Here is a 22,064-nt window from a genome sequence, read left to right as displayed (position 1 = left end):
ATTAATGATTGGGGGAAGAAAAACCCTTTCAGAGGTGTAATTCAAAGTTAATGTTTGTTTTGAGGACGTTTAGCATCACCTGACTTATGTGACACTGCTAGTAATTTTATGTAAGACTCATGAATCACAGGCCTCATTAAAGCCGCTTAATTATTACAAGTTTTTAAAGAGACCAATTTAGAACAGTGCCATAAAATGTTATTGTTGTTAGGAACCTATGGGCTGTCATTATTGTGTTTTTTTATGAAGCCTTAAAGCAATAGTAACTCCAGCTCCTCACTTGGACCAATACTAATCTTTTTAATTATTTGCTGAGACTCTACGATTTGATATTAATGCTATGCAGTGGAGCAGGCTTATCTCATTGCTTTTTGAGGCATCTCAGTTGTGTTGCGTGGTGTCCTGTCACTCACTCTCTGCAGAAGAGAATGGAAAAAAGATGGTGTGTTGGTGGGTGGGTGGAGACAGGGGGTGGTGGATGCAGGAGTGATACAAGGAGATTGATGAGGCAGTAAGAGCAGGAGTAATTACTCGATGTCCATTTCCCAAGCCAGATTGGCAGACGGCTAATATCACACAGACCCCTGGCCCTGACAGACGCACGGCCACCCTCCCACCCCCAAAACCTCAACCGCCACCCCCTCAGCATAGCACCTCAACCTTCAGCCTAGACCTAATGGTGTGTGGGCTGTGTGAGTTTCCCATGTGGTTTTAGTCCTACAGGAACAGGACGCCTGCTTACTGACAAGGGTAACTGCCTAATATGATTTTGGCCATGTTTTGGTTTGTTATGTCACTCAGTCTTGACATGTCCAGGCGCAAACATGTGCCACGTAAAACTTATCAGGGCCATTTTTATTGTTGTGTGTGTGTGTAGTGATTACCTTACGCATTAGGAACCGTCTTAATTTTGGAGTCTTTGTATTGATTTCTATAATGAAAGGTGACGGTTATCACAGACATGACGGGCGAGGAGCAATTGTTATTAAAGAGACTGTAGGCAGCGGTAGAGGGCACCAACATTTGAACGTACTGGAAGCGTTATATCCTGCCTTTTCCTGCTTTGAGATACATAAGCTACACCGACAAAACACGCACAAGTCATGTTTGTTGTCAGCTAATGATAGCAATTTGACAAAGTTTAGCTGTTGTGTTAGGATATACGCTCAATTATAGCTATCATAATCACACACTGCAAATTGTCGGTCGCTTCTCTGCGACTACTTTTGTGTACATGTATAAGAGACAGCAGTGAGTAGCAGCAATGAACGCCACTAATTTTATTCGGGCCGAATGAAAAGCCACAATTTTTATGCAGTTTAATATGTAATTGTGAAAAATATAGACAAATCTGTTCATGCAAACCACTCTTTGAAAACATATGCTAGCGCTCTTATAGATATTGGTTTAAAAAAATGTCATTTGGAGCAAGTTGCATACATTCCATTTAAGACCCCCATATGCAATGATCATACAATGTTACACATATTACACAACATGAACATTTCTGAGTGTGGATTTTTATACAGTTCCTTTTATGGAAACATTTCACACTCACTTCCCTTTTTAAAAAAATATTACATATTGATCATTGCTAATTTTAGCTGAGGTCACAAGTGACAATATTTAAGGTGGCCTCACAGAGCTTTATCTGCGCATTTTGCCTATTTGCAGCCAATGGCGGGTTATAGACTGGACGCGCTAACTTGTACTTCATTACTTGGCAGTGCTTTTTATTTTCAACCCTATTACGTTTAAACGACTTTGCTTTTGGAAATCTGAAACCCATATCCTGTCACATTACTGAAATGTCATCATCTTTAAGTTGAGTCCTTTACTTGTTTTTTTAAGAGCAGGAAATATTATGTGACCTGTCAGTACTGGGTCAGCATCACTCGCACAGTGACCTCCGACCTCTTGATCATCTCATCTGGTCTCATTCTCAGCATGTTCTGTGCCTCTCACACCGCTTTCTTCTAAGAGAAAGGTCTCTTTTAATCAAAGACATGTAAATATGGTCTCAACTGGATTGCAAGTAGGTTGGTGGCAGAGGGGTGGGAGAGTGTCGCATCTCAGCTCTTAATCCTGACTAATTAAGGATTAATTATAATTGATGGGAGCCTTCCTCCCCTCTGCAATTGTTCACGACGCTATCCCAGACGGTTTGTCTGTTTTATGCTGCCTCGTAAATGAAGGGACTGGCAATGGCGTAGCGGTTATAGTAGCCCCAGCAGGACATACACAGTTTACTCTGTCGAAAATGACTGTGATTTTGACCACCATTAGTCTGCAGCCATTGATTTCTTCAAAGTCCTTGTTTCATACAGGTTGAGATGCAAAAATTATGCAATACAACAGTCCCAAAACTTTTTAAAAGGGAGGTTTTAGGTTGAGGCTGACGGTATGCATGCGGTATACAGTGGAGCCCCGCATAGTCGCAGATTTTTGGTAAATAAAAAAAAAATCCTCAGAAAATGGGCATATTTTCCACAGAAATATACATCTCATTCACCATAAGTTGGTAAAAATGTATAAATATGTGATAATACAGGTAAAATGTTCATCATACATGAACATGGTTGTCTTGATAATGTTTTACAGATAATGTTTTTTTGCACTTTGTTGAGTCGTCCTTGAAGGCACCAGTGTTAGCAAAAGTTTGTTAGGCTACCGAACTAATGTGATATTTAATCCTATGATGGATCATCGATACGCTCTCGCCGTGCATTGTATTTTAAAAATTATTATTAAAATACAGCCGCTATAAATGTCTTCCACCGTTCTTCATCAGTGAGTTGCCATTTTACATGTCCTCTAGGAGGCACTCCTAGCGAGAGGGCAGAAGTCACAGAAGAAGAAAAGAAAGCAGCAGAAGAAAAAAACAAAAAAAACCAAATGCCGCCCGATGGCGGACTCGGTCTGTGAACGGAAAGATGTGCTAGCATAGTTAAATTTAAAAGTGCGGATGGACTTTTGCTTATACAGCGTGGATGAGACAACGCTGGACTTTGCCGGATGTAAGGACTGTATCACGAAAATATGACACACGGGCGACACGACAAGCATGCAAAGTCACCTTGTTCGTCACCACGTTCACGGAGAGAGAATGAAAGATATGTTGATTTCAGTATTCAAATGCTAAATGTCGTCTTATTCAATCAGGACGCGTGTTTACTTTACGTCAACATTGTGCTCATGCTCCTCAACCATACCCAGGTCTTTCCGCTGATCACATCACGACTACTATACCACACAAAATATTTATTTTTGTTATGCTTCTACCAAATAGTTGTGAGAGATATTAGATGTTGTATTTTCTGAATGAGTTTAAAGTATTGTCACTGTCAGACACCTAAAATAAAAATCCTGTTAACAATTAACAGTCTCATTGTTTTTGCACTCTTGCTGGTTTGTATCCTGGTTAAAATATGCTGCAAAATATCCACCCATTTTCTATACCGCTTTGCCTCATTAGGGTCACGGGTAAGCTGGAGCCTATCCCAGTTGAATCCTGATCATTACAACAGCCATTTTTATAGCAAATGTTGATCTGAAATCAGAGGAGAACGTCAATGTCAAGATAGCAGGAGGATTGGGGGGGGGGGCCTCCATCCGTATGTCAAAAATAGATATTTTATGGGCGTATAAATTACTCGCTAATTTTTGATAATTGCCGACAGGCGTGTGGAACGTAATTCTTGCGAAAATCGTGGATCTTGTGTGTCCCTCTTTCCCAATATGTTCAGATTAATGACATAATGCTTTGCAAAGATATGCTCTCGTTTGTGTTTTGTTTTCTTTGGTTTGGCTTTGAACTTAAATAAAGGTAGTGTAAAATAGAATTTTGATCCACAATAAATGTAATTAGCCCAGTGGTTTTATTCCTCAAAGGTATATCAACCTGTGCAGGCCAAACATGTCCCCTCAGCTCCGTGACACCATCTGACTGTGTCATAATGCTTGTTCACGTGTTATAAACGAGGACCCGCTCATTTGATCTATCGCTTAATTGCAGCATCATTTGCATAACAGTGCAAATTAACGACCTCTCAAATGAGCGTTCATTTTTCACAAAGTCTTTAGGAGCTCCTTAAGAGTCTGTGCTAATGAGCACAGGAGGCAGCTGGCCTGATGAGAGTTGACTCGGGTGGGTGGTGGTGGTGGTTTCGGGGGTGAGGGGGGGGATCTGAGGCGTGCCATTGCCTCTTTGCTTTTAGGTGCTCTTCCTCATTCTCCTCTTCCTCTTGTGGCATTTCAGAATCCTCTGCTTTTTCAACTCGCTCTGTGCGCACTACTCAACTGGACTTGGCGTTATACTCTGTCCTCGCTAGTTTCTTTTGGTGCTTGACTAGGGATGTGCATATTAATTGATCGTTTAGAATTTGCTTAATTGATTGTTTATTAATTGGATCTTGAAGTAAGTGAATGCACCACTTGGGTGCAACCAGCTCAGGCGCTGTTCATTCAGTCTAAACTAGTTTGCTCTCTACAGAGTGAGTATTAAATATATGTAATTAATTAAAATATTTAATTACATATAATTAAAATTAATTTACCACATAAATTAATAAACAAATTAAATAAACAAATTATTTGACATGAAATATGTGCGAAAAGGATTTGAAAAACCACTATACAATTCTGGCTTCAATAAAAACATACATATGTTTGTATATATAGATTCCATCCCTGTACTACCCTGTACTAAGACAATTTTTTGTTTGAGTGACTGGTAATTACACTAATTAGGTGGAATGTCTCAAACTATGGGCCACTTTATACGCTATAGTGTATATAATAGCAAATTCTGTTGTCCTTTTGATTTGTTGCATATATATAAGTCTTTTATTCTACCTGCACAATTTGCCTAATAACCCAAAATATGCATATTTAATGATTAAGACATAGTACATCCTCAACCATTTGAGCTTTGTGCAGATGAAGTGACAACACTAATTGATCTATCCCTCATTAGTGTTTTGAGTGCTCGCGCGTGCACGTGTGTGTGTTTGTGCTCATGTGCGACAGTGTTTGTGTACGACTGTTGAAGGCGGGGGTGAAGGAGGAACTACGCGTCGTCATCTCTCTGGCGTCCTATTCTCTTCCCTTTTTTAGTTAATTAAGTGCTGATTAATGATGTGCTGGGGCTGAAGTGTTGCCCAAGGTATGAGTTGTCCAATTTTACACCTTAATCCTTAATCAGACCACACAGTGTACTCTCTCTCTCTCTCTCTCTCTCTCTCTCTCTCTCTCTCTCTCTCTCTATATATATATATATATATATATATATATATATATATATATATATACTGTATGTATATGTAAATCTGCGTGTGTGTTTGTGTCAGGAGTGGAGGGCTGCGTGCAACAGGACTCTGGTGAGCTCCCCAAACAGATGCTGATTAGTGTGAGCTGCTTAAAGTAGCAATGAACATATGGATTGTGCTCATCAAGTTGATTGTACTTCACCCCCCAAAAAAATCACCTTATTTACAAAACAAACGGTACTTTATGTTGACAATACATTTCATTTATTTAGGAAACATCTCATATTTAATGCAGTGTTGTGTTTCTTTTACCTCATCCCTTTGTTTTAGCCTTTGTACTAGCATGGGGAGGAACTTGTATGTGAAGATTTGGACAAATACCTGACTATGAGTATGCATTTGGAATGTGAATATCACTTGGTAACTAGCATATATATCTCATTAAAGGTGCTGTCAGCCTTGGATAGGCACTGCATGGAGACACTAACTTGCGGACTGAAAATGGCCCTTGGGCTGCACTTTGGAGACCGTCGTCCTAAGCAAAAGAAATGAAATAGTTTTCAGGTTGAAAAATACAATACTTATCCAAATTCCAGTAACATATTCAAACGGATATAGATTTTATCACGTATTTCACAAGGCATCACAAATGGTGCAAAAGTACCTTTTCAATGCTTTTGAATGTCATTCTTCACCCTGGGGGAAGAGAGAAAACATTAAACTTTGTTTTTTCACATCTTGTTAAAATTTTAGATCATTTTAGTGAGACCTGGCAATATGATTAGGCAACAAAATATTTTTTTTACTGGTAAACTTTAAGGTAAACTTACACTCTTATTGCACTGTGTCATTACTTTACTATATATATATATATATATATATATATATATATATATATATATTTTTTTTTAATAGTATAGTGTGTCCCAATTCTCTTTATCTGTGTGAAGAAAGGCTAACTGATGCATTCTCCCGTTCTGGCACGTCTACTCTGGATTCTTTATATTTTCTGTAACCGCTCGGTGTCTCTCCCTCGCTTTGCACACACACACACACACACACATCTTCTCCTGTGACTCCTTTTTTGCAATTCTCCTTGGTTCTCCTTCCACCCTCCCCTCTCTCTCCTCACCTTTTTTTTCCCTTCTTCCTCCCCTTCCCCTATCCTTCTCTCTCGCTCCCTAGCTCTCTCCCAGTGAAAGGCTGAGAATACCCAAGGGAGCTGATGCAATTAAAATGCTAATCCTGTCTGTCTACAGAGAGAGGGAGGGGGGGGGCTGACAGCATGAGGGATTGCGGCTCACATGGAGAACTCGACTGAAATGGAGAACAGAGGGGGGGTGCGCTGAAAGGGAGAGGGGGGAGGGGATGTGTGTTGAGGGGGGAGACGGAGTGAAAAAGGGGATGCTGGCGAGGGGAAAGACAGACAAGGATAAAGCTTGTGCTGTGAGCTGAGCAATGATATACTGACTGCGTTTAAGTCTTATCTGTCCCTCTGTGTGGACGGTTAATGTACATCACACCACAGTATTGCTTAGGCTCTTCACCCGTTACTTACTTACAGCAGCCTCGCCTTGGCGTCTGCACAGCTTCTACGCTGGCAGGACAGAAATGAGAATGATTATGTATGCAGCGAAAAGCCCAGCTGGATAGCCTGAATATTTCATAGTATGTGTTGCTCGCTCCATCTCTCGGTACCACCACAGCCGAGGGTGGGAACATGTGCAAAGTACTGTGGGGGCCTAAGCCGGTGAATTTAAGGAGCGTTGCTTCTCATTAGCGACACCATCTTACCTGGCGTGTCAGGAGACAGTTGTGCAAAACAGCTTACTTTTTTTTCCCCCCATTTTGTGGGAGTAGCATTTCCTTCTGGATCACATACATCAAGGGTGCGCCGCATACACAAATATTGAAGGATACCGGCGGGACACTTTGATACATATTTTGCATGTAGGTCAATACAGTCGTCCCTTGCTGCGTCGCGGTTCAATGTGTTATAAGTTATGAACCATTTTGAAATGTTTTATAACTTTCCATGCATGACCTAAGCATGATGCTTTAAACTGTTGAACTTTTTTTTCAGAAATTTAAACAAAAACTGAAAATTATTAAAATAACGCCAGCTGTAGCTGCTACTACTAATCACATATGTTGATGTGTACTTATGACAAGACATATAAAATAGAAGTAGACTAGCTGTATGTTTACGTTAAAAGAAGTTCCCATGATGCTTAGAGTGTGGAAGCAGGAAGTAAATCAGAATTATACTCTACTATCACATGTTTTGGTAGAAGTCATATGCAGCGATTATGTTTTGATCTGACAAATCGTGAGTATCTTTGATCAAATGTAGAATTACTACAGCTTCTGCTTGGACATTTAACACAGCGTCACACATTGTGAGCCAGTGACGCTGGGAACACAGAGTGCAGGTAGGATTGCAAGGATTATAGAGTGCGTAAAGCACTTAATGTGCGCTTCCAATCCCGCCTGGCGCACTGCCACTTCCATATTACATCTATTGTCATTCACAGCAGCAAAGCCATAGCTCACAGTCTAATAGACTTCTGGCTGCCCTCTTCCCACGAGATAGCTTTTCTCTAAACGAGAAATATTGTCATGTTTTAATCTTGTGAGATCTCGTGACACCCCTAGTTATTATATCTACTGCGTAGGTTCCCAAAGTGGGGTATGCCAATTGTCATGGGGGTATGTGAATAAAAATGAAAAACAATTAGCGCCTAACCTCTCAATTACGAGTGTGCTTGAACGCCTCACAGCGCAAGGAGAACAGAACAGAACAGAGAAGAGACAGAGCGAGAAGTTGTACATATGAACAAATAAGTAAGTTTGATGATTATTTTGTGCATTAAGAGTGTCTATTCTTGACTATTTCATTTATGTTGGTGTTCCAATCGCTGCACGGTGCAGCAGTGAAAATTTGTCACTGTGAGTGGGGCTTTATCGTTGGTTGTACGTATTTTTATACTTCGGATACTGCTTTATCATGATTGTTAAACTTTCACTTTCAATTTGGTATTAAATGAATATGCAGATATAAACCATAGCCATTTTGAATGGACAAAAAAAGTGAGCTCAAATTCAATCCATTCCAACAGAAGGATGACACCATCAGACTGGAATAAAAGATATGTTTGATAATTACTTATATATTTATCAGTGCTCATGTGAAATTTTATCAAAATGTCACCATGCAAATTACACATTTTTGACCTGGAATTACTATAAAATCAATTAATAATAATAATTTATGTTCAGTATTTCAAGTTAATTAAGATAGGGGGTACATGGCTTCTGGTCAAATGTCTGAAGGGGTACGTGACTTAAAAAGTTTGGGAACCACTGATTACTGTATTGGGTAATACAAGTGTAATAGGGACTATAGTGGTGTTTCAGGTCCAGAAGGCTCTAATAATGTTAAAACTCGTATCTAGAAGGTCATAAACAGGTGGGCTGTGAAACTAAACAAACTATGAAAATCCTACATTTTGGAAAAACCACTTATCACGGTCGGATCTGGAAGCAAATAACCGCAATAAACGAGGGATTGCTGTATATGCTAAGCTGTCTGAACAAAACAGCCAAATATTAGCTTTGTGTGATAGGTGACAAAGCCAATTACTGACTCATAATATATCACATTAGTCATGAATTTGTTATTTTCAGAACATGCCCAAGGCAAATAAAAAAAAAAAATAGTAGCAACAAGTAAAAAACAAAACAAAAATACTACACACCCCCACACCCCCATAGTCCATGTGGTACAAGTGCACTATCCCAAGTCATCCCAGCAGCTGCTTTAATACCACTAGACTGTGCTTGAGTGCAATTGTGGGTAATCACAGCTTAATTGGAGTAATTAGGTGAATGTAGGGGCATTAGGCTACAGCTGGGGGCCATAATGAGGTTGGTGGGGTGGGAGGGGTGGCAAAGCAGGAGGGACAGTTTGTGGGGGGAGGGGGGCGGGGCAAAGTGGAGAGAAGCTTTAGGAGCCACAGTTGCCCTCTGTACTGTACATCAGCTGTATTCATCTCTGAGTGGGCAGTAAAAATCAACCCCTGACCCCCTCCCCTTATGATGGATATTCAACGTGCTCTGCAGCACTCTTATGTCAGCGCATGTAACTCGAATGTAGGAAAGCTCCAGGTCAATCTTGTAGTACAAGTCCAAAAGAGTACTTTTTAGTCCACAAGCTGTCATTAATGTGGTTAAGTAGTGAGGGAGACTGTCGGTGAATGGCTGCAAGGGAGGAAAAAAAGTGGAGGGAAAATGATGGGCGAATCAGGGTCATTAGTTCAGGCGGCAGGGTCTGCTGCATTCCTGAGCCCTAAGATGGGGGAGCAGCAGAGCAGGAATGTGCCTTGGAAAGAGAAGAGACCTAAGCAGAGGGAAAGAAACAGGCAAGAAGGAACAAGAAAGAAAGGAGTGGGGGGGGGAAAAGGGAGGGAGTTGGACGCTTTGCTACAAATGGTGGAACACACTCATTTATCAAACGAAGGTTAGGGGGAGGGGGAAAAAAAGCTCATCTGATCTGTCTGTTGCATCTGGAATGTTAAAGCAAAACTTTTCTTAACTAACCACATTTGCTGTGGAACCGCTAACCTGTTTTTCCATGTCGCTCTCTACACAATGACTCACAACAGCACTATTGTAGAGAGGCTTTGAATGAGTTGACTTTGTGCACTCTGCAACCTTTGACTAGCTAGTGTAATCCTTAAGTGAGGACGAGCTGCAAACAGCACACAGTTTCCGGGATTAATTGTGCCATCCGTATAGAAAAAATAAATAATATAACCAGAATTATAAAGATAAACATTTTTGTGTGTTGCTCATTAATTTGCTGGATGCCACTAAAAACTAATTGGTCATTGCAAATCGTGCGGGGAGTTTAATGTAATTGTCATAATTGAATAAAGAGCATTTTCACTTTGACGCATTAGCCCTCAAATCAGACTAGAGTAAACACACACAGCAAGAAGGAATGTTTCCGTCTTAAGTCATCATTGCATCCATTAGTACATACTGCCTTGAGCTACTTCACATGTGTACACAATAGAGACTTCTTCTCTTACCTGTGAAAGATTTAAAATGGAGTCAAATGTTTGAGGTGGTGAAGGGAAAAAAGATAGTTGTCTCCCACCAGAAAGTTTCCACTAAGAGAGTGTTATCTGGATGTTTGTGTATGTGTGAAAGAGAGAGATGAGAGTGGGCCTGCGGGCTGACAGAGGTCCTGGTATAATACAGTGGTGGAGAGCAGCGACTGATAACTATACTTATGGCCACTGGGGCTCATAGTGACAGCACATGCACTCCCATTACTGGTCCCATGCCTCATGCCCTTATCTCTGGCAGCCTGCCACTGAGGGACCACACTGCCCTCTGCTGTGCATCCTGAGCAAGCTGAGGCTCTTTGCGTATTCAGTGTTTGCATCCACTCAGGGGAGAAGCCTGACTGGGTTTGACAGAGCCGCACCTCCTTTTGAATTTAAGTTCATCCTCCAGTGCTCCCGCAGAGAAGCCGTGTGGTCTTTTTGCGAGAACTTCAAATACTTCACCTGACGTAACTGCTTTCTTTTTCTGTCTTCTCCCCTCCAGTGCTGAGTATACGAGGTGTGCAGGAGGAAGACCCCCCGGATCCCCAAATCATGCGGTTGGACAACATGCTGCTAGCAGAGGGTGTGTCGGGGCCAGAGAAGGGTGGCGGTTCGGCTGCAGCAGCCGCGGCTGCGGCCGCGGCAGGGGGCTCACCCACCGACAGCAGCATTGAACACTCCGACTACAGAGCCAAGCTCGCCCAAATTCGCCAGATATACCACTCAGAGCTGGAGAAGTATGAGCAGGTGTGGTCCTCAGGCTACTTTAAAGTACTTAATTTCACTTGTATTGTTCAATATTCCGGTTTCCTCCCACGTTCCAAAAACATGCATGTTATGTTAATTGGCGACTAAATAGTCCACAGGTATGAATGTGAGTTTGAATGGTCGTTTGTCTATCTGTGCCCTGCGGTTGGCTGGCGACCAGTCCAGGGTGTACCCCGCCTCCCGGCCCAAGTCAGCTGGGATAGGCTCCAGCATACCCCCGTGACGCGAGTGAGAATTAAGCGGCATAGAAAATGAATGAATGTTCAGTGTAGTAAATTAAAATAAGTAAATTAAGTAACTGTAGCGTAACTTAAATATATGCCACTGACTGTTAAGTCATGGGTATGTTATTATGGTTATTATGGTATATCCACTGAGCGGTCCAGTTTTGAATAATTCATTCTAATCTGGTTTCCACATTATGGTATGTATAGCGCAGGGGTCACCAACGTTTTTTGTTGAGAGCTACTTTTAGAAAATGAAAATGGCCACGAGCTACTCATTTTTGTAGAAATTATTTTCGGACCTTATTTCAACCCAAACAAAGCAAATATGCTTGTTTTACCAAAACATTCACAAAATGCTGGTATCCACAACTCACATTTTATGTTTCAGAATACTTTTCTTTCTAGTTTTCTCACATTATTAACTGAAAACCTGAATGAAAAGCAGGCTTGCGGGTACCTCATGTGGTCGTGGTGGGCTACCCGCGGGCACCACGTTGGTGACCCCTGGTATAGCGCCTTTCAAGACACTCAAAGCGCTTGCAGTGGAAAAAGATCAGGGGTGCCCAAACTTTCTCCACTTTAATACATTTTTTTTCATGAAAGATGCTAAAAGCAATCCAGTGTATGTCAATATATGCTAAGCTATCTGACCTAAACATCCACATATTTGCTTTGTGTAATATGCGATAAAGCAAAGTAGCATGTTATCTAATAATGTATAATCCATTAATTCTATTTTTATAATAAGAGCTAAGGGGCCGATTTATTTAAAAAAAAAAAAAAAAAAAAAGAGCTGCGGACGGCAAATGGCACTTTGGACACCACTGGTATACCCAGTAGCTCGATATAACAGTGCTAGATAAATATGAAGTATATAAACAATGCATGAAGAGCAAAGGGAGAATTTTGTGTTCTTTCTTTGTCACCCACAAAGTGACCAGTTTCTGTTGACCAATAAGTGCAATGCACTGTGTATAGCCCCACCCTTTTTAGGTTCCACTTTATTGTTGTAGGGACCCGGACAGCAGGGTGGATGTATAAACCTGATGAATCACATTTAAAACACGAATTTTAAGCCACAATGTTTCCACAAAGAGGCTGAGTTTTTAACAATTCATCCTAATCTGAATTGTGTTTTCACAGAAGGGTATGTAGGCAGGATGGCAGTAACTGAATTTGTTGCTGTATTTGTCACGTTTACATCAGCGGTGTCCAAACTCAGGCTCGCCGCTTGTTGTTTGCTGGCCCAGCAGCATATTCCAACAGTAGGAAGTGAATGCTTAGCACAACTTAACCAATATTGGAGTTGCTTTTAGCATGTTTAATAACCAAAACAGTGAAGAAGACTGGAACCCATCAGTTATTTTGTAATTTTTGGGAATGCAAGAATTTGCGCAGTTTGGGTAGCTTTCCAAACTATGACATGGTGGAAACAGGGCTCAAGGGTACCAGTCATCCACAAGAATAATTACAGTATGTTTAGAATCCCTTAAATGCCTCCAAAGCAATAGAGATACTATTTTAAATTGTGGGGTAGCTACATGTTAGTAATTTAAGACAAGCAGCTTATCCACTTCTATAGAGATAGAAAGATGAGTCTTTTTCATCATATTTGCCAAACTGTGTGTCATATAGTATAGACCTGACAGCCCCTATACTTTTTTTTAAAAAACACTATCTTTCAAGGCTTCTGTCTTCCTTGCCTCCGCAGGCGTGCAGTGAGTTCACCAACCATGTAATGAACCTGCTGAGGGAGCAGTCTCGAACACGGCCCATCTCGCCCAAGGAGATTGAGCGCATGGTGGCCATCATCCACCGCAAGTTCAGCTCCATCCAGATGCAGCTCAAGCAGAGCACCTGCGAGGCCGTCATGATCCTGCGTTCGCGCTTCCTTGATGCCAGGTATGTATGGCTGCAGTGTGTGCGTGTGTGTGAGTGTGACTGCTAGTTATTATCTTCACACACTCGCATTCCAACCACGTTGGCGATTATCTCCTCTCTCCATGCCAGACGTAAGAGGCGCAACTTCAACAAGCAGGCTACAGAGGTGCTCAACGAGTATTTCTACTCCCACCTATCTAACCCTTACCCTAGTGAGGAGGCGAAGGAAGAGCTGGCCAAAAAGTGTGGGATCACAGTGTCTCAGGTAAATAAAACTACACAGTCGTCCCTCACCACATTTTGGTTCGAATTATGCAGCTTCACTATATCAGTTTTTCAAAAATTTTAATTGATAAATCAATGCCGTTTTGTGGTTGAATACAGTCTATTAGTTTAAAAAAAATGCATATTTAGGTTTTTTTTTTTTTTGCCTGAATTAATCATTTTCAAGCATAAAAATGGCTAAAGGAACTAAAATACAAAGAATTAAGATGCATTCTAATTGTGAATGTAGTATACTACATTGGTCACTAGGTGTCAGTAATTGTTTGGTGAGACAAGCATCACACTTGATGGCTGGAACAACAGGCTTTTATTGCAGGTTTGCATTATCTCACAACAGGCACAATAATAATAGCATAATAATCATAATAATAACATGGGCTACTGTTGCGACCCTAAAACATGCCAAGCTAAAACTGAACTCTGAACCCTTGACAACACTCCATGTCCTCCACACATTTACTGCAACTCACATGAGCGCCATTTTTTTGGGATTATATCTACTATATTGTGTAATACGAATATAAAGGTGACTATATACTGTATATCATGTGTAAAGGGCTCTAACAACATTAAAAAATGTATTTTGAAGATTGTTGACAGGTTTTCTATGCTGTAACTACAAAAATATTCCATTTATAAAGAAGGAATCCTGCTTCGCAGAAATTCACTTATCGTGGTTGGGTCTGTAACCAGTTAACCACAATAAACGCTGGATTACTGCAAACCAGTGCTTCTCAAATAGTGAGGTGGGGCCCCCTGGGGGAGGCGTGGTGAACTGTCAGTGTGGGCGTCAGAGGCAGGGAGGACTTTCAATATTATTGCAGACCTGCCAACATGTCTGAATTTGTTGTGCTCAGCATTTAATTTGACTGTTGAATACGCTTGTATACTTCACTGCTCTCCATTTGTTGCATTTTGCTGGTTTCAATTTTGAGTTCAATATGTACAGTACAGATAAATAAATAGATATTATCAGTTTCTCAATAGTATTTCAAATCAGGGGGGTGCGAAAATATTTCTGTCCTCCAGTGGGGGCATGACAGAAAATAATGGAGAACCACTGCTGTAAACCCAGAATGTCTTAATGGCATTGTGTTGCCTTTGTCTCCTATTTTTTGTAACTGTTTTGAATCCATCAACATTATCTATCTGTCCCCAGGTCTCTAATTGGTTTGGCAACAAGAGAATACGTTACAAGAAGAACATTGGGAAGTTTCAGGAGGAAGCAAACCTCTACGCAGTCAAGACAGCGGTTGACGCCGCCAATGTGTCGGCACAGGCTAGCCAGGCTAACTCTCCGGCGACGCCCAACTCAGGTAGCATGCGTTCCATCTCCAGCTATGCCTTACACTACCCCCTCCCCAAATTATATTTCATTGTAGTATTTCTGCAAACAAGCATTATCCGTAATTCTATATTAGATTGGAATTATGGAATAGTAGCAAATGTTTCCCACAGGACTGCAATCTATTTGTGGTGGTGGCCAATTATGTTGCACAAAGTGAGTCAAAAAAACATGAAAAGCAAAACAAATGTTTGGAACTACAAACTTTCTTGTTGCTTCTTTTTGTTTTATGTCACAAGATGTAGCCACCTATCAGTCTCTGTCTCTTGGTAATGGAGGGGCCCACGGCAGCACCCAGTGCTCGTTGAGAAAAGCAATACGTGCTTTCGTGTCAGAGTTTCCAAAACGTCTCTGCTAGATTTGTTGCAAGTTGCTTTTTAGAAAAAGACTATCCAAAGTGCTGTGATTACTTGCTAAAGATAGCGACAAACTCTGACTCTTACGTGACTCCTGACTCATACATGATTCCTCCTGCTCGTCTTCTTATTCCCTGGCATGCCAGGTGCATCATAATGTGTTTATGAGCGAGAGTGAACATGTAGTGTCATATCTATTTGTGGCGTCTTGCCAAAATTGTGTGTCCATCCATCTTCTATGCCGCTTAATTCTCATGAGGGTCGCCGGGGTATGCTGGAGCCTATCCCAGCTTACTTTGGGCGAGAGGCGGGGTACACCCTGGACTGGTCGCTAGCCACTCGCAGGGCACAAATAGACAAACAATCATTCACACTCACATTCATACCTATGGACAATTTAGAGTCTCAGATTAACCTAATATGCATGGTTTTGGAATGTGGGAGGAAACCGGAGTACCCGGAGAAAAAAACCCATGCAAACTCCACAAAGAGATGCCCAACGGAGACTCGGACCCAGATCTTCCCATTCTCCTGACTGTGTGGCCAACATTCTAACCAGTAGGCCTCCGTGTGGCCCCAAAATTGTATGTAAAAAAAATGTAAATTTAAATTAAAACAGGAATGTAAATTTTCATTAAAATAAATTTTCATTTAAATGTCATTAAAATTGTAAAATATTTTATTAAAAATTACTATAAAAGTAAAAAAAAAAAAAAAAAAAATCAATCCTTTTTCAACAATCCCACCTATATTTTTTGTGTTGTGTGTGTGTGTGTGTGTGTTTTTTTTAAACAAGTTGGACTCCAAGAAAGACTTCAGACAAACTGTATGAAGAATACAAGATAAACTGTTAATTCTATTTCCCATCTAAATCTGTTGGAGTAAAATAGTTAGCATGTGATATTTGGCGGTGGTGTCATCCACTGGGTCAATGCTCCAGGTCATTGGTTGACCTGTTTAGAATAAGCTAGAGGCACTCCCCTGATACCGAAGCCCCTTATTTGATGAGAATTTACCACCTCGTCCTCCTCCTGTCAGCACACATGACCAGTAGTGACCTTTCACCCCTAATAACAGCGCAGGGGTTCACTGGCTGTTTGGCTATACGTTTATAGCTATATATATGTTGCCTGTCGGGTCACTGGGGTCATACGGTTTGTCTCACGCAGGCGATGCCTACCTTGGGTTGCGATTGCTGAACGGGGAGGGTATCAACATCGCCCCCTCTCTACAGCCGCAGGTACTTGCACTGAGGACAGCTGCGCTCGCTGACCTCAATGCCACCCTGGGATAGCTACCCTTTAGCATAGCTCCTCTTGACTCCCTCAGCCTCTCCTCCGACCCCATCCTTTGGCCTTTACCTTTGACCCTGATGTCCTTCCCAAGGAGAGCTAGTAGGGTGATGTCCAAACCTTTTAGTTGTGTGAGCATGTCTGACTTAGGTGGCGATAGATAAGCACTTCCTGTTTTAATTTATCCCCCCCACGCTCCTCCAAGCATCCCTCTATATGTCCATACATACACCCCCGTCCTGTGTAGAGCAAACAGAACACAACTTGTCCCAGTGAGTCTTGTTCCATGCATCATCATGTAAGTTATTATTAAGATGAAGCACAATATTTCCTGGTTGACTGACAGAGAGAGAGAGTTCTAAATACATGAACAAAGCTGTAGCTGTGATGCGTACAGTACAAGATTATGGACACTCACTCCGCTATGTTGTTGTCTGGTTGTGGAGTTATACATAATGACTTTGTGTAGTCACTGTAACGGACTAGTGTGTTTGTGTGTCGTGTTGACAGGTGGATACCCTGCACCGTGCTACACACCTGACGGGCGGCTATGAGGAGCTGTCAGGTAGTGGCCTCTACACCTCTCATCGCCTGGATGTAAGTAGCAGTGCTGCATAGAGTCAGCATCACTGCCTAAACCATGTAGTGAAGATCCTAATGAAGTGGAAACCTCAAAGTTGAACACAGTCTGTACTTTCCCCCATAGGAAATAATAGAAAGAGATATCACCTGTTCCAGGGTGCAACTGTTACCATCCTTTTATTAACTATAGGCATTTTAATATTCTTACTGTTGTAAGAATTACTGTGAACATTTAGATTTAAAAATAGTGGAGATGCTTGATATTGGCTTTTTACTGATATCCGAGATATCGATATTGTCCAGCACTTCATTACCCATTGGCCCAGAAAACCAATACCGATATGAACAAATACCTTCTTTTTAGAACTGATGATATTGGTCAGCTGATGATATGGGACATCTATAAATAAATAGATAGATAGATAGATAGATAGATAGATAGATAAATCACAGTTTAAGAAACCAACAGAAAAGAAAAAGAAGTTAGCCACCGTTACTGTTTTGATGAAAAAAAGAATAAAACTATTTCACTCTCAGTTTGAAAGACCAGCACATAATGCAAAGTGATTTGTGTATCGCTTTATTTTAAAATTTTTAATCAGGTTATATACAAATGCAAAAAGATGTTAACTACTGTGAAGATGCCGGACACAAGTATCACTTCACTGTATTTAAGATTAAAGAGTCCATATTAGAGTATTTCTCGACAATGTGAAGTCTCAGCGGTTCCACAATGCTGTATTGGAAGCGTGTTGTCCAAAATCTAGGCTTGATGCTGGAATTTAGACAGTTTAAAAGTGCTTTTAGTCAGCGCTACTGCAGGGGTATTCAAACTTTTTCCACTGAGGGCTGTTGACTGAAAGGGTGGTACGGGGCCGCTTTGATATTCCATTTTGGAAAAAGGCAAAAAAAAAAAAAAAAAAAAAAGTTCGATATACAATAAAAACAAAACTTTTTTTCATTATTAATTAATTAATACAAATATTTAACATTTCATATTAAATTATATTTATGTATTTTATATTGAATTATTATATTAATATTTAATAAAATTTATTTTTTTCTCAATTTTTTTCCACTTGTGTTGTTTTGGGGTTTTTTTGCTTTAACTTTATTTCTACAATGGGCCATGGGACAAAAAAAAAAAAAAACAAGCTGTGGGCCGTAAATGGCCTTCAGGCGGCAGTTTTGACACCCCTGCCCTATTAGGAACACGCCACGTCACTTCCTTCTTTAGCAAATTTTTACGACAGCGCTTCTGCGACGTCACGTGCTGTGGTAGTTATACATTTTTTAAATGTATGAACACAAATTGTCAATAACCACACTTCATATATGTAATATATTGGGAGGTTATTTTATAAGTGACTCTTGTTAAAATACTTCGTTAGCATGGGGATGTTTCTATCGTCTTATGACATCCACCAAGACTGAGCTATGTAAAAACTTGCGCCGTGCACGTAGCGCAAACGTAAACGTCATATCCAGACACGTATAAATACATAAATAAACAGAATAAAACACATAAAATGCAGTGATATTCTAATGTAAACAACCATAAGCAGAGTGCAATGATTTTCTACATGTAGAAATATCATCCATCCAAACATATCTTCCTAGCAAATGCTTTTGTGTGTATTTTTTCAGTGGCGAAGAAAACGTAAAATAATTTATGGAACAAAGAAAAGAGGGCTTATAAATTGTCCACTTGCACCATGGATATGATATAAGAAAAACATGATGGATTATGTTGTAATTTCTCAAATTTCTGTCTATCTTAATAACATTTTTTGGGAGTGGGGGGGGATGTATATTGCTTGCTGCCGTAAAATAGATCGATAGATAACACATGCCTAACATGTCACTGCTGAAAAGTAGGCCGACCAGATGGAGACGCGTTCTGCACATGCGTAGATCCCAGTTGAACCGATTGCGTATTGCGTAGTGACAAATACCAGCGTTTGCCACACCGGCTCGCTCCTCCCCCAGCAAACCTTCTTGCGTAAACGTGACGTGCAACTCAAAAAAAAAAAAAATAATCTGACCGCTGCTGTAACGCATCGATTAGTTCCAACTGCAGTGACACTCCCCTTCTTTGTTTAAATACCATGGTAACAAGGTAAATAGCACGGTAACAAGCTAATAAGCTAAATTGTTGACGAGAGTTGTGGTTGCTCACATAATTGACCTTACGTCACACACTCAACCGTGGCGAAGAGCTGTAAAAGCAGGGGTGTCAACATTATAGAAATAAAATTAAACAAAAAAATGGGGAAAAATATAGAAAAGGCATAATGTTACGAGAAAAAGCTAAATTTCTTCAATGTTCTTCATGTTTGGTGCTCATAAACTGACTGTATTGACACATTTTACTCTTAGTACATCACTGAAAAGTCAATTCTGCAAAATAGGGCATCAGTTGTACCTCCATAACATAATCGGCACTGAGCGTTATCATCTTTGGAAATGTAGGATGTTTGTATTGGACGTCATACAGTAATCAACTTCCACCGCTCTTTTCTGACTGTTTTTTTAGGCAAACAGCTGGCAGGACACAACCAACCCCCCCTCTGTCACCTCTCCTCCCGGCGCTCCTGGTAGCGTCCACTCCGACACCTCCAACTGATCGGGTGGCTCCCTTTTCCCCCAGCCCCGGAACCCCCCCACTCTCCTCGACTGCCCCCCCCCACCCGCCATCCATCACGCAATTTCCTCCGGACTCCTCCTCCTCCTCTCCACAGGATCATTTCATATACACTCTGTGCTGGACCACAGGACAGTCTATCCCCTCCTTCCCCCACCGGCTGTGTCATGATGTCCATACATGCGCGTTGACCTCACACAGTGCTCTTCACCATCACCACCCCCGCCTGAGAATCGCCCGTATGTCATCAAGCCCCCCAGCAGTGCAGGAAACGGACCACCTCGCTCTTACCAAAAAGTGCAACACACACCGCCTGCTCCACCACCACCATCTTGTACGTCTCCATCAGCTCTGTGTCAAGCACAAACGTTAGCATCCTCGTAATGAGAGGGCTCGAAAGCTGTTCAAAGGGTGGAGCTGGTAGGAAGAAGAAGGGGGATGGAACTATAACAGCCCTTTTTTTGTCGCTAACCACTAGAGGCCGTTGCTAACTTCTTATTTTCTGTCTGCTAGTTTCTTTAATTGTAGCCTATTTTGTTGTTTTCCTTCTAACGCTGTTTCACCAAGAATGCACCAGCCGCCACCCAAAAAAATTCACATGCTCCCAATAAAGCATCTAGAACGGCGTCTAGAGAGAAGGTGGGGGGCGCAACGTTAGCAAAAACTGTCTTCCATGCATGTTAGGACTTCTAGGCGTGTTTTTTTCTTTCTTTTTTTCCATTTAACCCTTTTCCCAGTTTTTAACTTCGTTTTTAATTAAGAAAAACTTAGAAAAAAATGTAAAAAGGGTATAATTATGACAGTCAAGACCAAAAAAAAAAAAAAAAAGGAGAAAGTGCACCGTGTTGTTGCTATGATGTGTGCGTATCTCCGTGTGGGGGCGTGTGCTGCTCCCCCATCACGGAAGCACACCTTCTGTTGTACCAAAACCAAAAATACCACAGTCAGTAATGAAGATGATGATGATGCCGCCACCCTTTCTTGTGTGTCTTTGTCTCTGTATGGCGGCCTCGTGCCTCAATTATTTTGTGTTTTTTTTTTTTTTTTCAGGGGATTGGTGGGGTCGTTGCAGTGAGAACATACATATTCATTTTTATTTTTTGTAACTTTATTTTCTGTCCAATCAGGTGAGGGCTTCTCTCTCTCTTTCTCTCCCCTGATACCAAAAAGAAAAAAATGACTACACTCTTTGGAACTATTTTTTAGCTGTTTTTTAAATAAAGTTGTGATCATCAAGTTAGGTTGTCGCCTTATGATGGAAAAAATAATAATAATAATAATGTCCTTAAAAGTATAAACTGGCGTCTGACGTGGTTCTCCTGACTTTTGTTGCCTATGGCGGTTCATACGACTGTATTTTAGGAAGAAAACACCAAAATTATCATCAAGCCCCGCCCACTCCTCGCCCCTGCCTGCCCCGCCCCCTTCTTTTTTCTACCTGTTGTGATGGATGTCACTGTACAGTTTGTGTAATGTTTCACTATTTCTTTTATAATGCTCGCTTAAGATGCTAGTTTTTATTTGACCTTTGACCCCCATACATACACACACACACACACAGGACTCTATATAACTCTGTATCCACTTTTGATTATTATTATTTAGTTTTTGTTTTGTTTTTCTTACATAACCGGGTGGAAATGTTGGGTTTACCGTTTGGTCATTTGCCGCTGTGGATTTTATTTTATTTTTTTTAAATGGGTGAAAATGTAACAATGTGATGGTTCCCTAACAGTTTCAAATGAAGCTTCTGTTCAATGTGAAGGTGCATGTTTGCTATCAAGTGATGAAATGACCCCCGCAGCAGCAAATGACCCATAAGCCCTTTTTTGATTTATGATTATTTTCTTCTTGTTAGTATATTTGTATCTCCTCTCTTTCCCTTGTATTTACCCCTCTCTCTACCTCTGTCTTTCCATCTCTGTTGTATATATAACCCCTGACCCTCCCACTCCCCGCTGTTTTCAGACCTGTGCGTCTGTATGAACTCCTTTTATACCTCAACTTTAGAATTGTTCTAGAAAGAAAGAGTAAAAACAAAAAGGAAGAATGACAAATTGTAGTGTTCTTATTAGAAACTTAATAAAAAAAACAATTTAGTGTGATTTTTTTTTTCTTCCTTCTTCTTCCAGTATTTGATTTCAGATTTTAGGAGTGTTTCATTTTATAAGTTGTCACAAAAATGCTCTTGTTATAGTCAAATGTAATAAAAAGGAGAGATTGCACCATCTTCAGATTCATGTCAGTCTTATAACACTTTCAGCATCACCAAAACTACTACTACTTTTGTGCTTCCTGTTGGA

The 22,064-nt window shown here is 40.8% G+C and overlaps 1 protein-coding gene across 4 annotated transcripts in view; it reads left to right on the top strand.

Annotated features, from left to right (window-relative positions):
- Nucleotides 1–21,991, top strand: part of pbx4 (pre-B-cell leukemia transcription factor 4) — a 30,319-nt gene extending 8,328 nt beyond the window's left edge. For 2 of the 4 annotated variants that reach the window (XM_054759770.1, XM_054759772.1), the window contains 7 exons: nt 10,884–11,128; nt 13,088–13,278; nt 13,387–13,522; nt 14,702–14,858; nt 16,413–16,483; nt 17,046–17,132; nt 19,654–21,991. In XM_054759770.1, coding sequence (XP_054615745.1) covers nt 10,884–11,128; nt 13,088–13,278; nt 13,387–13,522; nt 14,702–14,858; nt 16,413–16,483; nt 17,046–17,132; nt 19,654–19,743 — 977 coding nt within the window. In that variant the 3' untranslated portion in view covers nt 19,744–21,991. The remainder of the gene's footprint in view (nt 1–10,883; nt 11,129–13,087; nt 13,279–13,386; nt 13,523–14,701; nt 14,859–16,412; nt 16,484–17,045; nt 17,133–19,653) is intronic. The other 2 variants (XM_054759773.1, XM_054759774.1) reach the window with 1 other exon arrangement.
- Nucleotides 21,992–22,064: the final 73 nt, after the last annotated feature.

The sequence above is a fragment of the Dunckerocampus dactyliophorus genome, chromosome 18 (assembly GCF_027744805.1).
Source record: "Dunckerocampus dactyliophorus isolate RoL2022-P2 chromosome 18, RoL_Ddac_1.1, whole genome shotgun sequence".
Lineage (NCBI taxonomy): Eukaryota > Metazoa > Chordata > Actinopteri > Syngnathiformes > Syngnathidae > Dunckerocampus > Dunckerocampus dactyliophorus.
Note: the sequence above shows the minus strand (reverse complement) of the source record. Positions and strands in the feature narration are given on the sequence as shown.